The sequence below is a fragment of the Dama dama genome, chromosome 5 (assembly GCF_033118175.1).
Source record: "Dama dama isolate Ldn47 chromosome 5, ASM3311817v1, whole genome shotgun sequence".
Classification (NCBI taxonomy): domain Eukaryota; kingdom Metazoa; phylum Chordata; class Mammalia; order Artiodactyla; family Cervidae; genus Dama; species Dama dama.
The window spans coordinates 29,042,070-29,068,440 of record NC_083685.1 but is presented as its reverse complement, the minus strand read 5'-3'; the positions used below and the strand labels follow the sequence as shown (position 1 = coordinate 29,068,440).

At 42.4% G+C, this 26,371-nt stretch overlaps 1 protein-coding gene and 1 non-coding gene across 2 annotated transcripts; both read left to right on the top strand.

Annotated features, from left to right (window-relative positions):
* The first annotated feature begins 395 nt into the window (after positions 1–395).
* Positions 396–26,371, top strand: CTSO (cathepsin O). The gene is made up of 9 exons (XM_061140704.1): positions 396–586; positions 1,773–2,097; positions 10,272–10,380; positions 10,930–11,069; positions 13,725–13,892; positions 15,617–15,738; positions 20,715–20,878; positions 21,516–21,608; positions 24,419–26,371. Exons 1-9 carry the CDS (start codon positions 396–398, stop codon positions 24,451–24,453), a joined length of 1,347 nt encoding a protein of 448 aa, XP_060996687.1. The 3' UTR covers positions 24,454–26,371.
* On the top strand, positions 23,936–24,039 carry LOC133058096 (U6 spliceosomal RNA). The gene has a single exon (XR_009693219.1). It is a non-coding gene; the product is annotated as a U6 spliceosomal RNA (small nuclear RNA).

The following is a 26,371-nucleotide window of genomic DNA, read 5'->3' as shown; positions in this document are numbered from 1 at the left end:
TTCTTTGGCTAAAAGTTTTTCCACAAACAAAGGCAGGCAGAGGACATAAGGGACAGGGACCACAGGACCCTCTCTGTTTCAGTACTATTCACTGCTCAAGGAAATGAGCAGAGGTAGAATGACCAGGAAAGAACATGAATTTTCCCTGGGGGAGACACTCCAGCCTTCTCCCCTGTGTCCCTCCTGAGTTAGGGGAGCGGAGAAACAGCACCAAGTTTGGTTCACTGCTTGCTGTTCCAAACGGGAACCCTGATGCCACCAGCAGCAGGCCCGGGAGACGGTTAGAAAAGCAGAATCCGGACGCACTCCAGAACTCCTGCATCAGAATTTGCATTCAATGCACGCTTTAAATTTGAGAAACAAATCTGTGCCGTTCCAAAAGCCATCCATGCACGATGACAATGCACGTTACAAGTGGCCTGGTCTCCTTGTTACTACTGAACTCAGGTCGCAGCTGCTCCCAGCTCAAAAGCCAAGAGGCAAGTGTGAACAGAAAGGATAGGTGCTTTAATCAGAAAAGCCAGCAATCTGGGGAGAAGGTGGATTCATGTCCTGAGATGAACTCTAAAGATTTTGTGCAGTCACGGTACGTTTTCAAGGGAAAAACAGATGGGAGCACAGAGTCTCAGTAAGTCAGGGAAGCAGGAGGGTGGGATCAGCGTGGTCCTCCATAGCTGCAGGCTGGCTGACTCTTCAGATGTTATCTTGCCTGTGTGATCCACCAGCAGGACTGCTCAGCCGGCTGTTCTGGGTGGAGAGTGAGCCACATTTTAGCTGCTGAATTCTTCATTCTTACCTCTTTTTATTTAGGAGAATCAACAGGTCAGGCTAGGGATGGTGTGCGTTCAGGAGAGCATAAGACAGGAGTTAGTTTCACTGCCTAGGGATCTCATTCCTAGAATTAGGTTTTTAAGGTTCGAAGGCATAGAAACGGGCAAACAAAAAAAAAGAGCAAAAGAGCCACTTTCACCCCTAAAGGGGATCTTCCACCTTCACCAGAACATCCTTAACCTGAAATGCTGCCAGAATGGGATGTTAACTGATTTGAACATTACTTCTGTTGTGTCTGTGGTCCATTCTCTAGGATTAAGTTGATATGAAGTGAAATGACTTGAAAAGATAATAAAAGAAAACATGAAGAATGGGTTACTATGAACTAAGCTGAGCAGGGGGAAAGCAATGTAATGATAATAAGAGGGGGAAGTGAAGTCACTCAGTCCTATCCGACTCTTTGCGACCCCCTGGACTGTAGCCCACCAGGCTCCTCCGTCCATGGGATTCTCCAGGCAAGAATACTGGAGTGGGTTGCCATTTCCTTCTCCAAATAGGAAGAAAGCTACCTTAAAAACAAAATAGTTAATAAACCAAGCGCTTAAAACGTGCTGGGCATCTTACAAAGCGTTTGAAATACTTTATTTAAATCTCAACACAAACGTTAGAAGTGCCACCTTCAGAAACTGATTTCCAAAGTTTGAACTGGCTATGATCTAAATCATCAAAATGTGGTGTATTATTTTCACAACTGTGTGTTTTGATACACAATTATAAACTCCTGCTGAAGGAATGTCTGTGTAAATTCACAAGCATTTTGGGAATTGGGCTCCAAAAGTCAGGGCCCATCACAAAGAGAAACAGAATTAAGGTGCTTTGGATTCCACTGTTGCCTGCATCCTTCCACCTGAGATAAAGGAAAAAGAAAAAAGATCAAACTTCACTTGATGCGGGAAGTGCAGGTCCCACAGCTGTCTGCACGGTCACACTTCCGAGTAAAGAAGCTCTTTTCTAGCAGAAGTGAGACTACCCCAGGGCACGTGGTCCTGGGCAGGTGCTCGCACTGAAAATAGCGTGAACCCTACAGTTTGCAGCCTACCCGACATCCGGGCTCAGAGCCGCCAGGACCGAGGGGGCGTCACCGTCCCAGCCCCGCGCCCCGCCCCGGACCCGCCGGCGGGGAGGAGCTCGGAACCGAAGAGGAAGCGCGGGATGGAGCTGCGGCGCCTCTGGCTTCTCTGCTGCTGCTGCTGCTGCTTCTGCTGCTGGGCCCCCTGCCCCGCCCTGACCCCGCCGCTCGGCCGCCACCCGCTCGCCGCCTTCCGGGTACCGCGCACGCCGGGGGAGCCCTTCCCGCGCTTCCAGTCCCGGGCTGGGCGGGGCGGAGGGGCCGCGCGAGCCCCACCCCCGGGGTCGCCGGCCGCTTCCGGTCCCGGGCGGAGGGCGGGGCCCTGGAGCTCCACACCGTGGAGTCGCCTGTGTTTTCCAGCCCCGGGGGAAGGATGGGCTGGCCGGAGGTGCCACTCGAGCCAGTCCCGGCGGGTTACCAGCCCAGTCCTTTCCCGGGGCGGGAGGTGGGGCTGGGGCACCTGGGCGCCACACCCGGGGCGGGGAAGTATCTCAAGCCCTGTCCTGTCCTGGGGCTGAGGGGCCACGCGAGCGCCACCCGCGGGGGTCGCCTACCCTGTCTGGTCCCCGGGCCGGGAGAGGGGGCACCGGAGCTCCACCGCGAGGGGTTGCACGCCCCGCCTGTCCCCGGGCTGAGCGGGATGGAGGGACCACGCCAGCACCACCAGGAAATACCTGCGCCGTCCTTTCCCGGGGAAGGGGTAGGGGGCACTCGAGCGCCATCCCCGGGGGGTCGCCTAAACTCAGTCCGGTGAGGCGCCCTGGTTGCAGACCCGGACTCCGTCTTAGGGTGTCCCAGGGCATGCTGACCCAGCATTGGTCCTCCAGGAAGGATGTGTGCCTGAGGGTTTATACGACACGTCCCAGGTTGCCCACTGATTATGTCCAAGCTGGTCCTAATTGAAAAGCACAGCCTCCGGGCGTTCTCTCAGCCTCCCCAGACTGTGCATTTCAAGGACTGGAACCAGAAGTAGGCAGAAGAAAACTGGCCGTTTTCGGAGGGAGAACACTGATCACCTCCTCCTCAAATCAGAGTTTTATCGGCCAGGAGCCAGCATTCAGAGCTCAGGGAATCCTGCCAATGATTTTCCTGAACCCAGGCTCTTGGACTAGCTCACACAAGTTCATCTGACTTGGTGGAGACTGATTTAGAGAAGGGGGTAGGGTTTAATTTCCTCTTCAGATTATTTTGAAAAGGCTTCATGATCTCAGATTGCACCCCAGCGTTAAAACTCAGGAGCACACCAGTTAGCAGAGTATCAATAAGGTTTTTCCTCAAACCGAGGAAGCTGCAAGAGAATGATTTAGAGTGTACCTCACTGTGTTCTATTAATATATATCGCATACTATTTAATAGTTTTAAGTTGTGAGAGGTCATCATCTTGGTGTAATTTTGCTGTCAAAGAAAATTCATTCCTAATTGGGAAGTGTGAAGTCAGTAATCCTGCTGCTTATTTGAGTTGTATTTATTCTTTATCCTAGTATTTTCTTGGGGTTTGCCAGAGATTCTGAAGCTGTGCACCTTTCTACCCCTCCTGCTGGTCCCCTGGAGCCCCAGTGTGGGAAGTGCCAACCTCTCCTGATTCTATTTGTATTTTTGCCCAAACCAAGATATATATTTTATCTCCTACTTATTGCTCTAGCTTTCAAAACCAGAAGCACTGGTATAATCGCTTAAGAACGAAGTTTCTGTTCTGTATTCTCTTCCTGCTCTGAGCTTAGTGACATGTGATGGTGAAGTAAACCCCTTTGGGGGAAAATAATCAGTCCCACCTATCCTGGTGATGTGTTCACTGACTGAAGAAATAGAAGCACTGCAATACTCCTCAAAAATATATTTGAGGATTGGAATCACAAGGAGGCCAGAGTAATGAATATATCTTAAATATGTGTTATTTGTATAATTTATAATTATGTGTGCATTTGCTCATATCATATACTCATACTAGAGGCCCTACCCAGACAATGACAGCTAGGAAATACAGCTAGCTCATGTCAAGAGAAGTACAAGAGTGCTTGTTGGAAGACGTAATTTCTCTTTTAAGTGGAGAAGGGCAGAGTGATGAAGATTTTCAGCACATTTTAAAAATCTTGAGAGAACCTGAAAAATTTCCAAAGCAATTGCCCCTGGTGGGACTTGGCTTCATGAGATGTTGTGACTCCTTTCCACACTTGCTGAAAACTGTGTTTGAACCTAGATGGCTGTTTGAGCCTGGAGCAGACTGGACATGAACAGTTAGAAAGGGCCTTGCTCGAGCATTAGGAAGCATCCCTAATGCTAAAAATTTCTTTACTAATATAAATCAAAATCTGAAAGATCTACTTTCTAGTCACTCAGATTCTTCACTCATAATATCCTTTACAGTGCTCATCCAAAGAAATTACTGGAACAGATATGCTAGTGAACTACTGTCAAATCAGAAGAGTACAAACTCTCAAAGATCCACAAGGTATATATACATTGGGGGCTCCAGCATCAAGAAGAACAAATGACACTGCTTTCCAGGAAAAGAGGTGGTGTGGATTAAAAGCAGAATCTTTCTATCAAAAAGGGCATTACGTATTCACTTGCCCTTACCTTAGAAAAATAATAATAAGTTGGTTTGGGGGGGGAATATTACCATTTTAAAGTGAAAAGGCATACATAAAAAATATAACCCTTTAAAGAAATTGTTAAAAAAGAATTCTTCACAATGAATTCTGGCCATTACATTAAAACTAAAGATGCTCCTTATTAAGCTTGACTCCAATGTATAAAACTGCTGTTGTTCTCTATAAATCTTTTAAGACTGAATACAAACACCCAGTTTTTAATGGGTGGTGTTTGATCTCATCCATCTGCTGTGAGCAGTGGATGCTTATATGTACACATGTGAGATGGTCCTTTGGTTTCACACCTTCTAACAACATTAAAGACATTTTCCAAAAATAGTTTGTCCTCATGCCCTATTGGGATCTATTACTATTCACCGCAAGAACAGAGGAGAAGGAAGAGGGGGAGCCTAGAGTCCTTTAGAAACAGAAGAGCTGTTTGTGCTTAATGTTTGGTAATTTTTAAAAATTATTTCAGTCCCCGTCTCCCCCAGCAAGCAGCAATACCTAAAGTGATTTATAAGAAATCCTCCAAAGAGAGCTCTGCAAAAGGGTCCTTTCCTGAAGCTCTGTGAGGACTGTGACTGGAGGGGCTGGAGGCTGCCGACAGCTGTTTTTCTGTGCTGCATGAAAGGATTTTTTCGTGTTGTATTTCTCCCACATCAAGCAGAGCACTAGTTACGTGCAGCGTGTCAGTTGGTACCTGTGCTCCTGATACAGGGCCAAAGGGGTTTGGTGGTCTCATGACAGGCTGGCTGTATATTAAGCTTGGCTGTGTCATTACAGGTACACTTCCCATTTGAGGAGGGATTCCATATCCTATCATGCCTGTTGGTGTAGTAGCAGGATAGGCCATTACAGGGGGGGCCATTGTTGCAGCATTCCACGCAGTTGTTGGTACAACCTTTGGTTGCCAGTTAGATCCTCCAGTTAGCTTCTTTTCACCTGGCTGACTCCAAGTTACATCATTCTTAGTGGTTCCATTTCCAGTGCCAAGATTGCCCACAAGGTTGGCTAAGGATGAATCCAAGTCATCAGATACTAACTTGTTAGGTGGGAGTTTGGCAATGGGAAGACTCTGGTTCTGAGAGGCCACTGTTGGTTTGAGAAGTCCACCCCCAGAATCTACAGTAACATTGGTAGATTTATTTCCAAACACAGATTCAAAGTCAACATTAAGGCCAGCTGAAGGAGGCCTTAATGCCTAAAAGGCCACCCTAACAAGAGGGACTAACATGTGTTGTGACTGATGCTCAGTATAACTCTGGAAAGCTTTACTCCTTAAAATTATGTCAGATTAGGAGTTGGTTGAGTTGAAATTCTCTATTTACCTATCTGGCGTAAATTACAGACAGATTCTAGAAAATTCCCTGGGTCCATAATCAAGTTAAAATTTTAAAAGTTTAAAAATTAAAATAGAGTTATAAAGTGCTCTCTGTGATGTGCTAGGGAGAACCCATAGGTTTTAGGGTGAAAAGTAAATATGGAGGGCCAGGAGCTGTAGTTTTTGGCTCTTTATATCTTATTTAGGGAGACTAAAGAGGTCTCATGTCTGCAAATGCATTGATGAACAGTGGCTCCTGAAATGTAGCGTGGAAAGGTATTCAGGGAACTGCAGCTGTTGACACAGCTGGAGAAAGGGTCTGATTGATTAGTAATTTTTTCACGGTCTTAGGTTCACAGTGAAAGGTTTTGTGCCTGCCTTACCTGTTTTCCTAAATTCACTGTGAATATTCCGTGAGTGGAAGTTAGGTGGCATCTGTGATCCTTGCTCACAGACTGTTATTCAGTTACTGTTGAGTGAAGACCACACTCCTCCTGGGATGATTATGGGATGCCTCTCAGGATAACTGACAGGGAAAGGGGGCGATAGCACTCATGCCCCCCCCACCCAGCCTTTTCACTCCTTAGAAGCTTCTGGTGCTCAGGAAGCCCCTGCTCTTCTTTCACGCGCCTGATCCTTATGCTGGAACCCAGCTGTGCACTGACCTTTATTCCTGCTCCCTATTTGACCAAGAGCAGCTGGTCTCCTGACCACTTTGGGGCTACAAACCCAATAAGGGAACCAATGACCGTTGTATGTACTCACTTCAGAATAATGTTTATATGCCAGTACACATGTGATTTTGCCTAAAATTTCAGAAGCTTCACTTTTAAAATGCTTACCTTAATGATACATGTGCAAGTTTTTAAAAAATTAAATTATACATACTTGGAGGCATGTTTGTTTACATGTAAATAGATCATTTTGCAATGAATGATCCTAATGAATGAGCCACAGACATTTGCTATTAATAGCCCCTGAAGATCTGGATTATTTCCTCCAAATAAACTTTATCCAGAATTCTTTAAACCACAATTTTCATCTAACTGAAACATTAAGAGGTGAAAATGATGTAAGAGACTCTTGTTCAGGTGGTAATTTCTAATGGTTCTAGCTTAATGCATATACTGCCAAAATTAAAATATACCAGAAACTTGAAATCTTGGGTCAAAATTTATTCATTCATTTGTTCATCTGTCCATCTATTTATCTCTTACTTTAACATTTACTATGTATAATGTGCTGACTTTGAAAAAAAAAAGCACAATATAAGAGTTTCAAGTTAAGTTTTGTTTGGGGCAAAGTGAGAACTATAGCATGGGAGACTGCATCTTAGATAGCTCTGAGAAACTGCTCCAAAGAGGTAGTGGGGGAGTTCAGTATATGTGTAATTTTAGTGGAAAGGGAGTACATGCAATCAAGCACATATTTTTTGCAGAAGGTTTCTGCTAATCATGAGGAGCAGATGTCATCATGTAGGAGATGCAAGAATTGGGCTCATAAAATCGGCTCCTGAAGATACCTGTCTGAAGAGCTCTCCTGCCAACTTTTTCTTGAGCACAGGCACGTCATTTCTGATCTTCACAGAGAACTTCTTTCGGGGGTGTTGAAGGTCAGCAGCTGAAACGGCACATGATTTAATCCTTCTAGAGGAAGACATGCACCTGTGGCAAGTGCCAATTTGTAGTTGATGATGAGATGGTCTAGGTTTTCTGATTGATTCAATGGCGTATAAGACACAAATGGATTCTGTTAGAAGTTGGCCTCTGGTCAAAGTAGGCATTTCATCAATTCCTTCCCTCAGGTTGATCAAGTTTCCTTTCATTCACTGCTAAGAGTCCTTATCATGAAAGGATTATGAATTATGTCATATGCTTTTTCTGCATCTATTGAAAATATCATATGGATTTCCTGTTTTTATTCCGTGAGTAGGGTGTATTATGTTGATTATTCAGATACTAAACCAACGTAGTCTCTTTTAATGGACCTCACTTGGTCATGATCTATTGTCTTATAAAGTTTTGAATTTGATTTGCTGATTTTTTTTTTAAGGATTTTACATCTACAGTCATGAGGGCTATTGGTGCATATTTCACTTGCCATGAGGTGTTTCTGTCTGGTTTTGGAATCAGGCCTTATATAACCAGTTGCAAGGGGTTCCCATGAATGTGTGTGTACAATTGGTAGTGGCATTTCTTTTTTAATTATATGGAATTCACCAGTGAAGCCATCTGGGCCTGGAGTTTTCTTTGGGGGATGATTTTCAGTTAGGAATTTAATGACTTTATTTGATAAAAAGTTGTTCAAATTCTCTATTTTTGTTGTATCCAGATTTGGTGATGTAGGTCTTCCTTGGGGATTGTCCATTTTGCATAGGTTATCAAACTTGTTGGCCTCAAGTGCTCAAAATATGATTCTTCTAATGCCTGAAGCATCTTTGTGGTCCTTCTTTCCTTCCCAATAATGATGATTTATGTGTCTTCTCTTTCTTCTTTTTTCTTTATCACAGGAGTCAAGACTGAGAAAGTGCAGGGGAGGGGGCCTCAGGGAGAGCATCTGACTAGAGCAAAGCTCTAAGCTGAGAGAAGGGGGAGAAAGGGCCTGGGGGGTGTGCCCTGGACACCTTGCGGGCGAGGGCAGGGTCAGGAAGCCATAGGGATGCATTAATCACAAACCAACCTTCAGGGGAGCCCCTTACCCTAGTAGGACACCTGAGTGCTTGGTCGTGGGCCAGGTTGTGGGAACCTGGGTCTCCTCGCTGCAGTCTGTCTGTGAGGCCCACCCTCGTGGCTGCATGTACTTTCCTGTGCATCCATAAAGGTCCTGCACCCTCAGGACCTCCGTCATCCCTCCAACTCGCAGTGAAGTCCAGGATGCCTTTAGGACCTAGGAACCCTCTGAACTGCTCAGCAGTTTGCAGTCACTGGCTTATATTTGTCACACACTCATTTTGTGGTCCAGTTCTATTTTTAGATGTATACATCTTCTTCCCAAATTATATTCAAAGCCTTGCTTCATCAAGATTATCTTTTGAATGCCTGAAACTCGATAACTGTTGATAATTTCATAGATTAGCAATCCTTCCACATATGCTCAGTAAGGAAAAATACAATCATGATAAATCCCAGGAATAATTTGCTTAAAAATAAACAGCTTATGCCATTTGCAGCAACAGGAATGACCCTAGAGATTATCATGCCAAGTGAAGAAAGTCGGACGTTGAAAGCCAAATACCCATATCACGTATATGTGAAACCTAAAAAATGGTACAAATGAACGTGTATATATAAGCCAGAAATAGACTCACAAGACATAGGAACCAAATTTATGGTTTCCAAAGGGTAATTGGGTTGGGGGAGTTATAAATTAGGAATTTTGAATTAATGATATACACTACTATATATAAAATAGATAACCAAAAAGGTCCTACTGTATAGCACAGGGAACTATATTCATTATCTTGTAATAACCCATAATGAAAAACAGTCTTAAAAATAATTATATATACATATGTAAAAAAAGTAGCTTAGAGCTATCAAGGGCATGATGTATATAAAATATAATTATGCGTTATTCAACAAAAAATGCTAATTAAGCATCTGTTATGTGCCAGGCGTGTGCTCAGTGAGGCGGAAATGGCGATGAATAAGACAGACCAGCCTGGCCCTCATTTTGCTTATAGGTTGATGAGACAGACACACAATAAACATATAAGTGAACAAGTAAGTTTAGAGTAGCTGAAGTTAGAAACTTAATGAATGGTGGTCTCCTGAAGTTGTTATTTACTCCACACAGTTGGTTAGTACTAGCAAATTGAAGCTTGTTTGTGTAAAAGATGAGCCTAACATACTTACCACAAAATTCAAAGTGGAGGAATCTGTAAACAAAGATCTAATTTTCAGACAGACAAACCAAGCCATTTTCCTGGGACATTTCCAGGATTGAATCTCTTTCCCAAAGCCTTTTACCCAAGTGAAATAGAGATCTCTGTAAAACCCAGATAGAACCACACTGATTTATCCAGTAGTTATTTATTCCTTTTTTCATGCTTCATTCATTGTGCTAAGACAAAGACAAAGATCACATAAGTACTTACTGGTTACAATTCCTACTAGTGTCTGGTATTTATTTGCAATTTATTTTCTTTTTTTCACTATATTAAATAAGCACAGTTAGTGCTTTGAAAATTCTTGGTAAAGATGAATTATAAATGGATAAGACATTCCTTTCCCAGCCTCAGAAATTATTCCTAAAGTCAGATAGTATTTTTAATACAAAATATTTATAAATCTAATCTATTATTTTAGGTAACCTTTCATTGTGATCCACAGGAAATAAATCAAGCATTTACTTTTGCATCTGGAAACTATTTCTAAGTCAGTTATATGCACATTGCTCCAGAAAGTTAACATAGGTGATAGAAATTGGTATATTTTGTTTTTTTTTTTTCTTCTAGGAAAGTCTTAGTAGACAGCGATACTTGAATTCTTTATTTTCTCATGAAAACTCCACTGCCGTCTATGGAATAAACCAGTTTTCTTATTTGTTTCCTGAAGAGTTTAAAGGTATGGACTCTGGGGTTATTAGCTGATTAGTTTCCTGATTTTAATTTGTTTCCTTAATTTTTAAGAATCTTCAGTTGTGAATCTAGTAAACTGAGTAATAGTTAACATTGATTAAATACTTAAAAGTGTCAAGCAAGTACCTGATGCTGACAGTTGGAGAAAAAAGTTCATGGCCACTTTCTTCTAATAATCACTTAAGAACTAAATACTATAAATGCAGACATTTTCCTGTGGCTCAGAGGAATAGCACCTCATCCCTCCTCCAGTTTTCTATGCTATTTCTGTTCGAGACCCCCCCTGGTTATGATAAAACAGATGTCAATTATACTCATTTTTTTATTGACTGCTTCTGTCAAACCATTTCATGTGACAACCTGGCCCTATTGGAAGAATTCTCATCTTTTATAGCTTTTGTCTACACCATTCCAATTATGGAAAAGAATAAAAGGCAGACTTTATCAGAAGCTCCACTGTTTCTGTTGAAACATCCCTCTGAAAGGAATCCCTGTAATAATGTTGGCTGTCCTTTCATCTTGTGTGTGTCCTCAGCTATTTATTTAAGAAGCAGCCCTTCCAGGTTTCCCCGATTTCCGGCAGAAGAGTACACGTCCATCTCCAACCTGTCTTTGCCATTAAGATTTGACTGGAGGGATAAGCATGTCGTCACCAAAGTGAGAAACCAGAAGACGGTATGTCTTAGGTTTTTTTTTTTCTTTTTAATCACTTTAGGGTGGGAGTCACTTTTGGGGTCAAGTTCAATCAAACTTGGAATGGAACCATACTTTCAGTAGGTAAATTCACACCTCGGTTATCACAAAACAACGAGAACAGGAGACCACCCCCCCTGGAGGGAGGAGGCGCTGTTAGGCCCAGCTTCACTCAGGGGATGAGCTCTGGGGTGTCCCTCTCTGCCTGCCCGGCCCCCACTCAGACTCCCAGGACTCTGCAGAACAGTGGGTGGAAGGCTGAAGGAGGGGAACCAAGTTAAGTAGCTCAAAAGGGAAACAACTTGAAATCAGGAGCCTGGTCCCTCAGTGCCCCCTGAACCCTTGGGCCCATCCCTTGAGCTCCCTCAGAGACCCTGCCCCCAGCCCCACCCCTGCAGAATCACACACCTTTTATCTGTGGTCCTTAAAAAAGCTGTCAGATCTGCTTTGATCTGACATAGACGTGCCTGGAAATTACCAACTGTGCAAAATCATAAAATGAAAATGAAAGGGATTGTAGGAGAAATGAGGTTAAGACTCCGCACTAAAAATTCATGACACATTAAAAAAAAAAAAAGAACAAGAAAGTAATAAAAGTCACAGCACAGTTTTATCTGTGTTAAATGATAAAGAAATGTGTAGGCCCTGCAGTAAATGCAACCATTTACCACCATGTGATATCACTTATATGTGGAATCTAAAATATGACACAAATGAACTTATCTACGAAACAGAAGCAGGCTCAAGACACAGAGAGCAGACTTCCTCTTGCCAGGGAGGAGGGGTGTAAGGGGATGTATTGAGAGTTTGGGGTTAGCACATGCAAGCTATTACATATAGAATGGATAGACAACTAAGTCCTCCTGTACAACACAGGAAACTGTATTCAATATCCTGTGATAAACCAGAATGGAAAAGAATATGAAAAAGAATGTGTGTGTGTGTGTAACAGACTCAGTTTGCTATACAGCAGAAGCTAATACTACATGTAAATCAACTATACTCAATGAAAAGATCAATTTAAAAAATGCAGCCATTTACCTTACAGAAGTCCTGGGTGTGCCTATTAAGATTATCTGGAATCAGGGAAAGCAGAACCCCAGATGCGGGGGGCGGGGGGGGGGGGGGTGCTCATAGCCCACAATGAGCCGTCTTGCTGGCAGACACTAGAGGACAGGTGCGTGTGCCCTGCACCCCTGCCAGGCACAGGGATGTCAGCTTACCAGGAAAGGTTGACCCCTAACTACAGGGATGTGGTCTCAGTTTGTCTGCAGTGGGAACCTCAACAGGTCACTCAGCATCCTCTTGTAAGGCCAGCATTTTGGATCCAACAGTTCCCCAGTGACCATCTCATTAAGATGATCTTTTGTTTCTCAGATTCTGTATTTGTTGTTGTGGATTGAAATAACCACCATATCATGTGCTTTATTACTGGATTCTAATGAAGAGTGATGCAGTTTGCTTACGGTGTCTTAAAGTAGAACTTTTATTTAGAAATCTTTGTAGTAAAGGAAAGATGTTTTGGAGCAGCCACCACCCTCTTGGGGCAGCAGTAGGTGGGTGACCTGAAGCAATATGCATTTACCTTTCTCAAGGGGTGCAGAGCCTGCAGTAGCCTCCCTTAGTGAATGCTGTACTCTCCACATGCCCTGGAGCTAGAGATGTAGATAAGGCCACGTGAGATCCCTCAGAACGTCACTCCACAAGGACCACCAGCCGCCCTTCCTCTCTTTCCTGCAGCAGCTGGTGCCAGGATTAAGGTGGTTCCACCCAGTTTCAAATCCCACTCTCATCTCTGCCTTTCCTGCGATTCTTTCTTATGTGAAATTCTTGATTCCATTCCCTTTCATTCCTTTGTTCTAGTTTATCCAATAAAAGCAAGTTAAGAGACCCAGAGTCAAAAAGATTGTTAGTATTTCAATGAGGAACGATTACTGTGGGTGCCTATAGTTGGGACATTACCTGTGCGTTCATAATCCTGATGGGCTAACAAGTCTTTTATCCAGGTCCTGTGCTTATCTGTTAATGAGAATAAATATGCACCATGCACCCCTGCTCTGCTCACCTTTCCCTGCCTTCTGCCCTTGGAGGGGAGGTGTCGGAGGGCAAAGCAGAGTGTCAGGGTAGAAGCACAGACACACTTTTTCATGTTTTTTCCATGATGGTTTATCACAGGATATTGAATATAGTCCCATGTGCTATACAGTAGGAGCTTGTTGTTTATCCGTCCTATAAGTAATAGTTTGCATCTGTTAATCCCATAGTCCCTCTCCACCCCTCCCCCACCCCCTCCCCCATGGCAACTACAAGTCAGATACCTACGTTTGTGCTGACTTGTTTTTTTAAAAAGAACATCAGTCCAAGTGTTTTCCTAATCTCTAAAGTTCACTTTTATTTTGCAATGTCAACTGGCAATAGTGATACTCCCAAGTTACCTTTAATGAATAGTGCATTTGGATGCTTATAAGAGAATTGAATTGAAAGTCAGCAGGATTGGCCTTTATATTCTGCAGGCCTCCAGATTCTGCTCACTTGAGTTGATCATTTGTGTTGTCAGAGATGTCGCTAGATGTGATTGGCACATTGTTAGATAACAAATATCATTCTATCTCTGTTTCTATCATCATTCTATCTCAGTGTGGTGGATGCTGGGCCTTCAGCGTGGTGGGTGCGGTGGAGTCTGTGTGTGCGATAAAAGGGCAGCCCTTGGAGGCGCTGAGTGTCCAGCAGGTGATAGACTGTTCTTACAGCAACTATGGCTGCAACGGAGGATCCCCGCTCAGCGCTTTGTACTGGCTCAATAAGGTGAGTGGCTCTGCGGTCTTTTAAGCTGCTTGTTCACTGTGCATTCAGTCTGTCATTTACTCAGTAATATTTTCAAGTTTGGAAATGTAGCTAACCAGAGCTTGAATTAATCCAAAGATTTCCCAGATATCTGACTATGTATATTTAGAAATGGGATCTTTAGGAGGTAATTGAGGTTAAATGAGGTCATAAGGGGCTTCCTTGATGACTCAGCAGTAAAGAATCGTCCTGCAATGCAGGATACGCACAGGAGATGTGGGTTTGATACATAGGTTGGGAAGATCCCCTGGAGGAGGAAATGACAACCCACCCCAGGATTCTTGCCTGGAGAATCCCATGGACAGAGGAATCTGGCAGGCCATGGTCCATAGCATCGCGGAGTTGGACACGACTGAAACAACTTAGCATGCACACACGAGATCATCAGCCTGGGACCCTAAGTTGATAGGACTCTGACAGAAGAAGAGGATGAAGAGGGCAGGGCCTCTGTCTCCCGTGTGAGGACACGGTGAGAAGGTGGCCGTCTGCACCTCAAAGAGAAAGTTCTCACCAGACACTGACCCTGCTGGCACCTTGACCTTGAACTTCCAGTGTCCAGAACTGTGTGAAAATAAATGTCAGTTATTTAAGCCCTCCACCCCAGAAAATAAGAATTGCTTCTGTGTAGGGCAGCCATCAAGAGAGAAACCAAAGTGTGAAAAATCTTACCTGCCATCTGTGTTCAGAAAAATATTTATGTTTATCCCCTAATATTATTTAGTAAATGCTTTTTTTGCAGATGACCCATAAAGACAGTGTATGATTATTCATTTCCATAGAACTTCTGAATGCCCAGATTAAAAGGGGACTAGAGGTCAGCTGGTTGGGTGCCTCTGTGTAGATGCAGAACTGAGCCCTGGGAGGTGAGACCCTGCTGCCAGGTCAGTAGCTGAGATGGGCAGCACCCTGGCCCTCTCCCCACCTCCCACCCACCCCCAGCACACACCCTCTGACACTGTCCTGGTCCATCAGTAGTGGTGTTGAAGCCACTGATGAAGGTTCTGTTGTGTAGTATGAAAAGCTGTCAAGACAGAGTTCCCAAAGCTGAGGATCCCTCTCTTCTTCGTTTGCTGAATCTGGAGTCACCGCCAGATGAATGGCACAGAGAGCAGCGATGGAAGGATGCTTGTAAGCATAATGGATGACCTCAAAGACTTGATAACCTAGAGCCAGAGCTGTGGAAGGAAGATATTTATGCTCTTATACCTTCAGGAGAAAGATGACCAGACTTTATTATTGAATCAGTGGAGGTTCTAGGAACGGGAGATAGAGAGAAAACAGGAGCAAAAGACAAAGACAAATAGAGTTTAATTACCTAGTGAAGTGAAGTCGCTCAGTCATGTCTGACTCTGCAACTCCATGGACTGTAGTCTACCAATCCTCCATCCATGGGATTTTCCAGGCAAGAGTACTGGAGTGGGTTACCATTTCCTTCTGCAGGGATCTTCCTGACCCAGGGATTGAACCCAGGTCTCCCGCATTGCGGGTAGACGCTTTACCATCTGAGCCACCAAGGAAGTTTCCATAAAAAATACTTTAAGTTTTAACTTAAGATTTTCATAACTCAGAGAATACCCAGATAATGAACTGTGACCAAGTTGAATCTTAGACTCCTTGTAGTAAGTGGTTTGATCTTTGACACAACCATGTGACATAGATTATGTTGGATGATGATTTTCTTTCAGCTGCAAGTCAAGCTGGTGAGAGATTCAGAATACCCATTTCAAGCCCAGAATGGCCTCTGCCGTTACTTTCCTGACTCATATTCTGGATCTTCAATCAAAGGTTATTCTGCATATGACTTCAGGTAAATGTCTCCTCTTGTGGTTTTCTCTGTGTTTCTTAAGTTATTATCTATTGACTACTTGGAATTAATAAGTTGATTGGCAGCATTGCTTCATACTTTTAAATGTTTTAAAATACACTTGATTCCCTGGTGGCTCAGGTGGTTAAGAATCTGCATGCAATGCAGGAGACCAAGGTTCCACCTCTGGATCGGGAAGATGCCCTGGAAAAGGGAATGGCCACACACTCCAGTATTCTTGCCTGGAGAATTCCATGGACAGAGGAGTTTGGTGGGCTACAGTCCATAGAGTTACAAAGAGTCAGACATGACTAAGCAACTAACACTTTTATTAGAGAAATGAATTGGCAGTCACCATGGAGGTCTATGGATGTTGTTTCTTAAATATGATATACTTTTTTTCCATGTCTCTACCAACAGAAATAATGCAGTTAAATCAACACATTTAAATTCATTTGAAGGTATAATTGATACTTAGCACCTCCTACCAAGTTTGTGTCACAATTACCCTTAGCGCATTTCAGTCTTACTCTTGAATTAATAATAATAGTAAAAACTTGCTTTCTGTAGAGTCTGAAGCTAATGGCAAGCAGTCTTACTTACCAAGAAGCATTTTTGAACCCCCCTCCCTGTACCTTACATTTTTCAAGTCCTTGACTGTCAGAAAGATATAAAATGAAGTTTTCCTATTAGAGGCAAGTGGACAGAGTATATAACCGGGCAGGTGACGAGCTCATCCTGCAGGCGTGATGGGATGCGTGGGTGGGTGAGGAAGGGACTTGTGTGGGAGTGGGAAGGGCGTGATGACTTTGAGTGGGTTCAGTGGAAACAATCATTTAAAAATGCTTTAAAAACACATGGCACTCAAAGCCAGCTAAAGTACCATTATGACCATTTTATTTAGTGCAAAATAGGTGCTCAGGGATGAGACACAGAACCATCCAACTCCTTGCTTCATTTTTTAGAAGTATGAAGGAAGCTTTGCACAGGGTTTTGAAACAGAGAAAGTAAAAAAAATTAAATTTGGCTAAGGTGACAGACTGGTCTACTACTTACTGAATATAAAAGCATCTCTGGGTCTAGATGGCATGCCCCCATGGAATCTGAAAGAAATCATAAGTGACTCTGGATCCTCAAAGTGGAACCCACGCCAGCATCCATGTTTCTGAGGACGGGCTGGCCATCCCCTCGGCTCCTGGCTGCCAGAGCAGCTGTCACCTGCCAGCTCAGTCCCCAAGGGCAGGATGCACAGAATCGTGATAAACGTGCAGGGTCCCTGAGCACGCTGGTCCCTGCCTCCCTTGAGGGCGAAAGTCACATACTTTCTAAGTGAGCAAGTGAGCCCCTATGCTGCCAGATCCTGGAGAGTCTAAGGTTAGTGTGTGCACAGGATCCTCCCGAGGTTGACAGTGTGATCAGAGAGAACTCAAGGCATCCCTTGTCACAAGGAGCAGAGTGAGAAAGTTAGGGAGAAATAAAAGAATAATGGGCATCGGTCTACTTTAGAGAGAGAGACAAAGCGAAGGTGACTGCAAGATTCATCTGTCCTTGGATCAGAAGGCAGAGGCCGCTGTGAAAACCCACCCCCCATTACACAGAATATTAAACTCTGAGAACATGGTGCCAAGCTAACCACATTAGACTCTCTCTGCAAGAATACCTTCCTTTGATTTATTCATTCATTCACATATTTTACTGAACCCTGTTTCAGGTTCTGGGGATTTGGCAGTGAACACAGCGGACAAAAGCTCTGCCCTCTGGGCTATGTTTTAGTGATAGAGACAAGCAGTAAACCAAAGAAATAAAAATATGAATGGTCTGCTAGATGAAATAGCTTTAAAGAGAACTAAACAGCCATGAGGTAAAGAGGAAACAACAGCGGTAGAAAGTTGCAATCTCAGGATGGAAGCCCAGGAAGGGGGTTCCTGGAGAATGTAACATTTAATGAAGACTTAACTCTGCAGCTACCTGGGGAAACACAGCTCCTGGCAGAAGGGATTGTATGTGCAAAGGCCCTGTGGCAGACACTGGTCTGGCATAGCAGTAGATCAGTGAGGAAGCCACTGTGACTGTCCTGTCATCTCGTGTGGCGTCATATCATGAAGAGACACACTAGACTGGAGGTGATGAGGTGACAGAGCTCGTCAGGGGATGATCTTGGGGCAGAGTTGGACGAATGGTCTTAGATGTCTTAGATGGGATGGAGAATAAAGCCCCACAGGGCGTATTGAGGGATATCTGTGAGGATAAGCGAGGAGAATGTCAGGGAGTACTCTGGGATTTTTGCCCTGAAAGACTGAAAGAATGGAATTGCCAGACATGAAGCTGGAAAGTCTAAGACAGGAACAGAACAACAGGTCCTCGTGAGACAGACACACAGAAAGTAATCCCAGGAATCTGGGAGGACTAGGGTGTGAAGCAGAACCAGAGAGCCAAGTGTCCTCAGGAAGCAAGTTGGTCCTGGGGGTAACCTGGCTCTCAGTCCCACCAGGACCTCCAGAGCTGGGCAGACTATGCATGTGAGAGATGACGCCCCACCCGTGTTGGTGTACATCATCTCCCGGGAGTTTCCCCTGACCTCTATTTTTACCATCATGCTCTCTTAGTTTTTTAGTATGCCCAGACAACACCAGCCCAGATCATAGCTCTCAGCCAAAAAGTTCACAAAATTGTCTTCTAGCTCTGAAAAGATATATTTACATTTAAAACCCTTCTGAATCCTAAAAGCCTAATCTAGCCTTAAAAGCAGAATGATCATTCATACACAGGCTGCATCCTGCATTTTTGCTCATCAGAAACAGACCTCAGGAAAAACATTTCAGAAGCCAAACTAGAATATGAACATGACTATTTAAATAAATAAAAAGGGAAAGAACCTATCACGTATAACTAAGGATGGAAAAACTAGGATGCCATAGGGAAGATGAAGTGTAAACCCATGTGCTCATCAAGGGTCTGTAACAGGTAAGAGTCGCCCTAATCTCCAAATCTTTATGACAGTAACGTTTAGGAGAATTCTTAAAGACTGCAGGGTTTGTCTCTTACTGATTTGGGAAAGTGATGGTAAGCTCATGGAATATGATAGTAGTTCCATATTGGGCTAAAATGGAAATAAAGATACTTTTTGGAATATATTGTAACTTGTGTCTAGACCACACCTCTCTGAAAGATGAGTGACAACAGTTCTGGGGCTAAATGGATCCTTTCCCTGGAGCCTTTCCCTGCTGGTCTAGACCACAGGTGCCCTCCTATTTCCTGTTTTCCAGCAACTATGAAATCTTTTTCCTGGTCCTCCCTCAAGCAGAGATCATAACTGAACTGTTTCCATGACCCCATTGTGTTCACCGCCTTCTGCAATTCCCTCAAACGTCTCTCTTTCATCCTTCTCCTTCCCTCACACCATCTCTGTAAAATGATCTTTGATTTTACTGGAATAATTTACTGGATAGCTTTTGTTATCTCTCAAAGGTGGAGGCAGTTGTCTTCTTGTTAACATGGAGAGTATCATGTTTGTCACTGTTGCATTACAAAACATTCCACAAACTTAAAATAGACAAAATACACTAAAACCGGTGCTGAAGAAAACTAGTTTATTAGATAACTTAGAAACGAGGGAAGGACACAATGTTTATTGTAAACCTGGGGTATAATTTATGGGTCAAGCAGACTATGAAATCTATGCCTATAATTGTATCTTTATGTTGATTCTGAAGATGGGTACAGTGGCTGTGTCATGAAACTGGAATTTGAACCAACTCTGTGGAACCTCAAATCCCATACCCTAGCATGTTCTCCTCCAGAATTTTATAATTTTGACTCTCTTTAATGAATACCAATTATTTTTACAGCAGCAAAAATTAGAAATGCCTGCTTGTAAATCTCCAAAAACATTGTCTCCTTAACAGATAATGTGAGTGATTGTTTAGAATGAACTTGTGGTTTCTATTTCAGCAAACCCCATTGGTAGGCACTCATGTTTTTTCCTCTTCTGTGGACACAATATCCCCTTGATAGAAACTGGTCTACAGCTGGCAGGATGAGGGCTTATCTACTCTTTCTAGCCACTAATCCACCATGCTTTGCTACAGCAATAAACTATCAAACGCTATCTTAATGGGCTGAAATATCAGTAACTTGGCTTCAGTGTCCTACACCCACAAAGCTGACCTTTAAAAATACAATTAATGGTGTAATTATGTACTTTTAAGATTGATGAAGGCGACATGTTATGTAACATCAGACTTTACCAATTCGGGTCCAGGTGGGAAGGCAGAACTGCACGCCCTGCTGTCTTCCCAGTTCAGCCCTGGTTCTCCTGGCATCTTAACATCCCTCCTCCCTATAACTACACTCCCCGCCGCCCACATTTTTGGGTAGCTCTTTTCTATAGTTTTCTTTATTTGATGTTCACTAACCTAGGCTGTCTGTTCTCTTGATTTTTACTTGGTGTGGCAGAGGTGATGTGATTCACCACATCCAGGCTTTCCACTCTCCTTATTAAGAGAATCGCTATATTTTAGCGTGGTACTTTGTCAACCAGCTATAAAATTTAATTTCCCATCTTCCTTAAAACTAACCTTGGCCGTAGGACTGACATCTAGCCAGTGAGACCCATGCAGATGTGTGCAGAATGTGTGATCACTTCTGGGATCTCAACAGGGACATAGCACCTCCCGTTTCTACTTCTTACTGTCTGAAATATGAGTGAAATGGCTGGCACTCTAGCAGCCTTCTTGGATCATGAAGTGATCTTGGGAATGGAAGCCTCTTATAAGAAGAACCCAGATCCTGGTATCCTGGAGCCCATAGTGCTCCTGGACTGCCAGTCTTCCAGACTTCTTACAGCCTCCTTTGTTTAGAACTTGATAATTGCCACCAAACCTACTCCTTGCCATATACTGATTAAATACATCACTTTTGTAAAATATTTTTACCTTGGAAATTAAACTTCTTAACCAATTTTTTTTTTCTTTTGATAGTGGCCAAGAAGACAAAATGGCAAAAGCACTTCTTGCCTTGGGACCTCTGATAGTGGTGGTAGATGCCATGAGCTGGCAAGATTACCTGGGAGGCATTATACAGCATCATTGCTCCAGTGGAGAATCAAATCACGCCGTCCTTGTAACAGGCTTTGATAAAACAGGTGAGTGCTGGTGAGACATGACTGATTGCTTTGCAGCTTGAACCCCAGCTTGACACGTGATTCCATCCTTTAAAATGCTGAACCTTGGTCCTCTTACATCTAAGTTCTCATGAGCTTTATACAGCTTTGCCATAAACTTCCAGGTATACACGCCCTGCAGATCCCCTGGTCAATTTTTGGTAGATGCCATGTTAAAATGACACTAAATTCTTGATCTAAATATTGGACATTCTCCATCTGCAATGTTTAGGATAATTGCTGGGAAAAGAGAAGTGCTTATTATTTCATCATACTTACTTGGCTAGTTTGTTAGCATTTTGTTATTTTTTTTTGTTTGTTTATTTGCTTTCTTAAAACCACTCTACTTTTCAGGAAGTGTTCAGTCATGTCTGACTCTTTGAGACCCCATGGACTGTAGCCCACCAGGCTCCTCTGTCCATGAGATTTCCCAGGCAAGAATACTGGAGTGAGTTGCCATTTTCTCCTCCAGGGGATCTTCCTGATTCAGGGATCGAACCCACATCTCCTACATCTCCTGCATTGGCAGGCAGCTTCTTTACCACTGTGCCACCTGAGCTTTAAGTGAACATTCTTTCACCACAACTATGTTCTCCAGGGTCTGATTTATATTTTGTAGGAAGTATCCCATACTGGATTGTACGGAACTCCTGGGGAACTTCATGGGGCATCGATGGCTATGTCCGTGTGAAAATGGGAGGAAATATTTGCGGTGAGTCTTGAACTGATATTGAAAATTCCAAGCTCAGTGTCAAGGAAGAGAGTGAATAGATTAAAATTATGAGCCTGTCCCATCCATAGTATGCATTCAGGGTTCTCAAACCACTGTTACAATAACAATGGTCATCCTTCAACTAATTGATAAAAATAAAATAGTGTTTTTAAAAAAAGACACTACTGCACATATTCATGTTTTTAAGAGGGACTGTAATAAAAAAAAACCAATGTAATGAGCAGAACATTGTAAGATATAGCAATAATTTACCAAAGTTAACTACTTCCAAAAACCCACTTAAGCTGAACTTCTCCAAAAATGTCTCCAATTCCAAATTTTCTTTTTATAACTATATGACTGTCCATTATTTTATGTATTATAATGTCTACCTTAGGATCATCAAGAATCACTTCTTCTTTGTATCAAACTGAGTGAAAATCTGAGCATTTGTGTTGTTTCAGATTTAATATACCTCTTGCCATCTACAAAATTCTAGCAAAAAATTCTGTTCCCTGGAATTGAGAGGCTTAAGAAAATACCAGACACACTCTTTTGTTGAATAATAACATTTTTGTTAAAGAACAACAACTTAAAATAGCTATTTAAGTATTTTAAATGTATCCTTAAAATCTATATTCAAACCCTATTCTAAAACTTTTGATCTGGAAAATCAGCAAGTTTTCTGAATTGAGTTGATCCAAACTATATTGTGTATGAGAGCATTTATTTTATTTCTCATTAGTTCTAACAAATATACAACTTTTTAAAAGCTGTGGAATGCCCCCGGTTGTGATATTTATAATAGAATGATAGTCATTTTTAGATGTTTTTTATAATTAATTTGGCATTGCTACTGAAGTGGATAAAATATGAAACAGTGGTCTGTTGCCCATAGCTGGAGCCCAGTTCCCTATTTGAAAGTGCAAAATTCGCACAGAGAAATTAGAGCAATGAAACAAATATGCTAATTTAAGCCAATCCCCTTGAATAGGTCCAAATAGATTTTTTAGCTGAGGAACAGTTTACTGAAGCTTTTACAATAAATTCTGAGTTTAAAAAAAAAAGAGTTATGGAAAACTTTGGGAGCATATATATTTTTTTGCTTCTTTTATATATATTTGTAAATACATATATGTATATATGTGTTACTTTGGCTGTGCGGAGTCTTCTATTCAGCCTGCAGGCTTTCTCTCGCTGTGGCACGTGGTGGCTTCTCGCCCAGATCAGGCTGGCATGGTAGTTGAAACACGCAGGCTCAGTTGCTCCACAGCATATAGGATCTTGGCTACCCAACCAGGGATTGAACCCACACCCTCTGCATTGCAAGGGCATATTCTTAACCACTGGGCCACCGGGGAAGTCCCTGAGAGCCCACATTCTGATTCAATCTAGCGACAACAGCTCCATTGTTCCACTAAATGGCAACTAGAGCGTTGCAGCCGGAGCACCAGACCCCAGCCACGCCTCTCCTTTCAGCATCCCTGAGGGGCTTTGCAGGTAGAAGGCTGATGTGGTTCCTGACCCCTTGCTACCTCCAGTTTATCTCTGACTGTGGAGGGTGGTGCCTGCATCTGGACTGAGGGGCGGCTACTGTTAAAGCTCTAGAAGGAGAGTTGCAGGAACATGATTCAGACACTGGTTCATCTTCACCTCGATCATGACTCTGTTCCCTGCCCCCACTTCTCCCAGCCCCCAGCTACAAAGGGTGGTTCGGATCATTTCTTTCTGTTCCCCAAGTAAGTCTGCACACCCTGCCTGGTTAGTCATTATATAGGAGCCCACATCCTTACCGAAAGTATTTCCTGAAAGTTAAATCCCTGATACGATCACATTACTCTCATGAACAACCACTGAAGGCAGGTAGCAACTCTGTGGCCCCAAGAAATTTTAAAGACACAGCTAATCACAGACAAATCCAGTTTTCAAATAGGATGTTTCATCGCTTCTGCCATGGCATTGTGATCCCTGCTCTTTCATGCTAAGGAAGCATCACACACTTGTGACTGAAATTTTGTTGAAGTTCAAGTCTTAGAATTTAAAGGTTTTAAGTTATATTTAAAATAATGCTATAAATTATTGTATTGTCTCTAAAATATATACAAATGCATTCCATATTTCAGATACATTAATCTGTTCAGTTAATAAGTTTTGAGTTTTTTTTAATAGTGTCTTGAAATAAAAACATTAAGCATCTCTGCTGATACCTGCTTTTGAGTTTGCCATGTTTATGTGGACAGGTAGCTAGAACCAGTAAGCTATTTTCTTACTAGATATTAACTTTCTGAACCCAAATCAAAACTGTCTTAATATTTAAAAGAGATGTAGTGCTCACTTCAGCAGCACATTTACTAAAATTGGAACAATACAGAGATTAGGATGGCCCCTGTGCAAGAATGACATGTGAATTAGTGGAGCATTGCATATTTTTCGAATGGAGAGAGTGGCATGGAAACATATACACTACCATATGTAAAATAGATAGTCAATGGGAATTTGCTGTATCACTCAGGGAACTCAAACTGGGGCTCTGTAAAAACCTAGAGCAGTGGGAAGCGGTGGGAGGTGGGAGGAAGTTTCAAGAGGGAAGAAACATATGTAGACCTATGGCTGATTCATGTTGATGTATGGCAGAAACCAAGACAATATTGTAAAGCAATTACCCTTCAATTAAAAATAAATTTAAATTTAAAAAATTAGTGATGAAGGGTTAAATCATAGTGGTGCATAAGAAACTCATTCACATTAGTGAAAAAAACAGCATGTAAAGAAAAAATAGAGTACTACCAATGATTTCCTTTTTTTCTTAGGTATTGCAGATTCTGTTTCAGCTGTATTTGTGTAATGTGTTTGCCACATTGAGAGTCGAATACGAAATTGAAGGTTCATGATTAGAGCTGACACTTCATTCTTGGCATTTCATCATTATGCTTTTGCAACTTCCGACAAAAACAGGTTCTAGGACCTGGTCATGTTGAAACGAAGCTATGAAAATTTAGAGAGAGGTGGACCGCCCACCTCTGCAGGAAGAAGACCAGCACCACGGCCTGGGAGGAAGACTGGGAACAGTTTCCTCCTGGGAGGAAGGTCGGATCAGGAAGTGTTTTAGGTCTCTTCATTCTGAAGCACCTATTATCTGGTTTTGTTTGATTGTTGTCTCTATTTGTCCTTTGTTTGTTTTTAATGACATATTTCCAACAGGATTAAAGAAAGGATAAGCAGTCCTTTTCTTTTATGGGATTCAGTCACCAGCCTCAGCTGCCCCCACACACAAGAACAGCCAACTTAGAACTGTGTGTGCCTGTCATAGAGGTATTCCCAGCCTCCCAGAGGGAATTTCATAAGAGTTGTGAAATGCCAATTGCTTTTCCCCCCAAAAATGGTGCTCACCCCTTGACCTATGCAGAGGTCATGTAGAACGAGCCAAAAAGACAATCACTTTTTAAGACAAACGATTGAAACTAAGTAACCCATATGGCAACCATGTAATGGGAAAACCTCAAGTAGCCTTGCATGAGAGATAATGTTATTTGTGAATTCTCACTGTCAGTAGGATTTCAATGCATTTTTTTTTTTTTTAATGTGGACCATTTTAAAAGTCTTCATTGAGTTTGTTACAATATTGTTTCTGTTTTATGTTTTGGTTTTTTTGGCCTCATGGCATGCGGAACCGCAGCTCCCGGACCAGGGATCAAACCTGCACCCCCTGCTTTGGAAACACCAAGTCTCAACCACAGGACCACTAGGGACATCCCTCCAGCACATTTTATTTCCTCCTTGGTTCTCCCTGGATTGAGGAGCAGTGGGCCTTCCTATATTTTCTCACCTTTTCTCTTTACTCTCAACTGCAAAACTTTAAATCTTCCTCATGGTCTGGCTTCCTTGGCTAAAGTCTCATTTTTTACCTTCCATTTCTATTTTATAACCATTTATTTGACTCCAGTAGTCTCTAAGACTTTGTCCTTGTCAGGACTTCACCTGTCTGCCCTTCTGTCGTGTGGAGGCACCACTCCTTTCAAAGTTCAGTCTCAGTAATCTGAAACTGTATTAGCCAAAATGTGAGCTCCCCAGCCCCTGTTTTTCCAGTTTTCTGCTTGTTTTTTTGCAGACTCCCATCTTAGCTACTTTTCTGTGCATCCTTTGAGGTTTCAGCTCATCCCTGGTTCTTTAGGTCATCTCCTCTCTTGCTAAGTCAGTGTGGCTGTGTAAGAACCTCAGAGCATGAAATCTGCTCTTCTGATTGAATATAAGTACAATCGTATTGTAGGAGTTAACACAGCTGCATCAAATACTGCATATTTAAGCATTTCCTGTCTAAGATGCATGGTCACTTTCCAGTCTCAATAGAAGCAAAATTGTAAAGGTAGCAACAACCACTGAAAACAATTGAGATATCCGATTTTTTTCTCTCATGGTTGGCCTTTATTAATCTCCTTATTAGAAAAAGAAAATCCACAACAGGACACTATTTTTTTTCCTTACACCAGCCAGAAGCAATTTCAAATGATTATGTGTTGACTCAGGTTTAGAAATGCTTCAGAATGAAAATTGATATTTTATTTGATTAATATTCTAAATATCCAACTGTACCAGAAAGGAATATGTCTTGATTGTCCTAGTTTGTGATGATGTACTAATTCTTTTAAAATGTAAATGATTTTCTGATACTCTTTTACAAATGATATTTTTAATTACAGAATGATGCATACTTTTCAGCTCTTGTGGATTTTTATAAAATTAATAATGAAACAACCTATATTTGA

Coding starts and splice junctions, on each gene's coding strand:
- CTSO (XM_061140704.1), top strand. CDS start 396: ATGACAATGCACGTTACAAGTGGCCTGGTCTCCTTGTTACTACTGAAC. Junction 2,098..10,271: donor ACCCGCTCGCCGCCTTCCGG/GTACCGCGCACG, acceptor TTTTTCTTCTAG/GAAAGTCTTAGTAGACAGCG. Junction 15,739..20,714: donor TATTCTGCATATGACTTCAG/GTAAATGTCTCC, acceptor TTCTTTTGATAG/TGGCCAAGAAGACAAAATGG.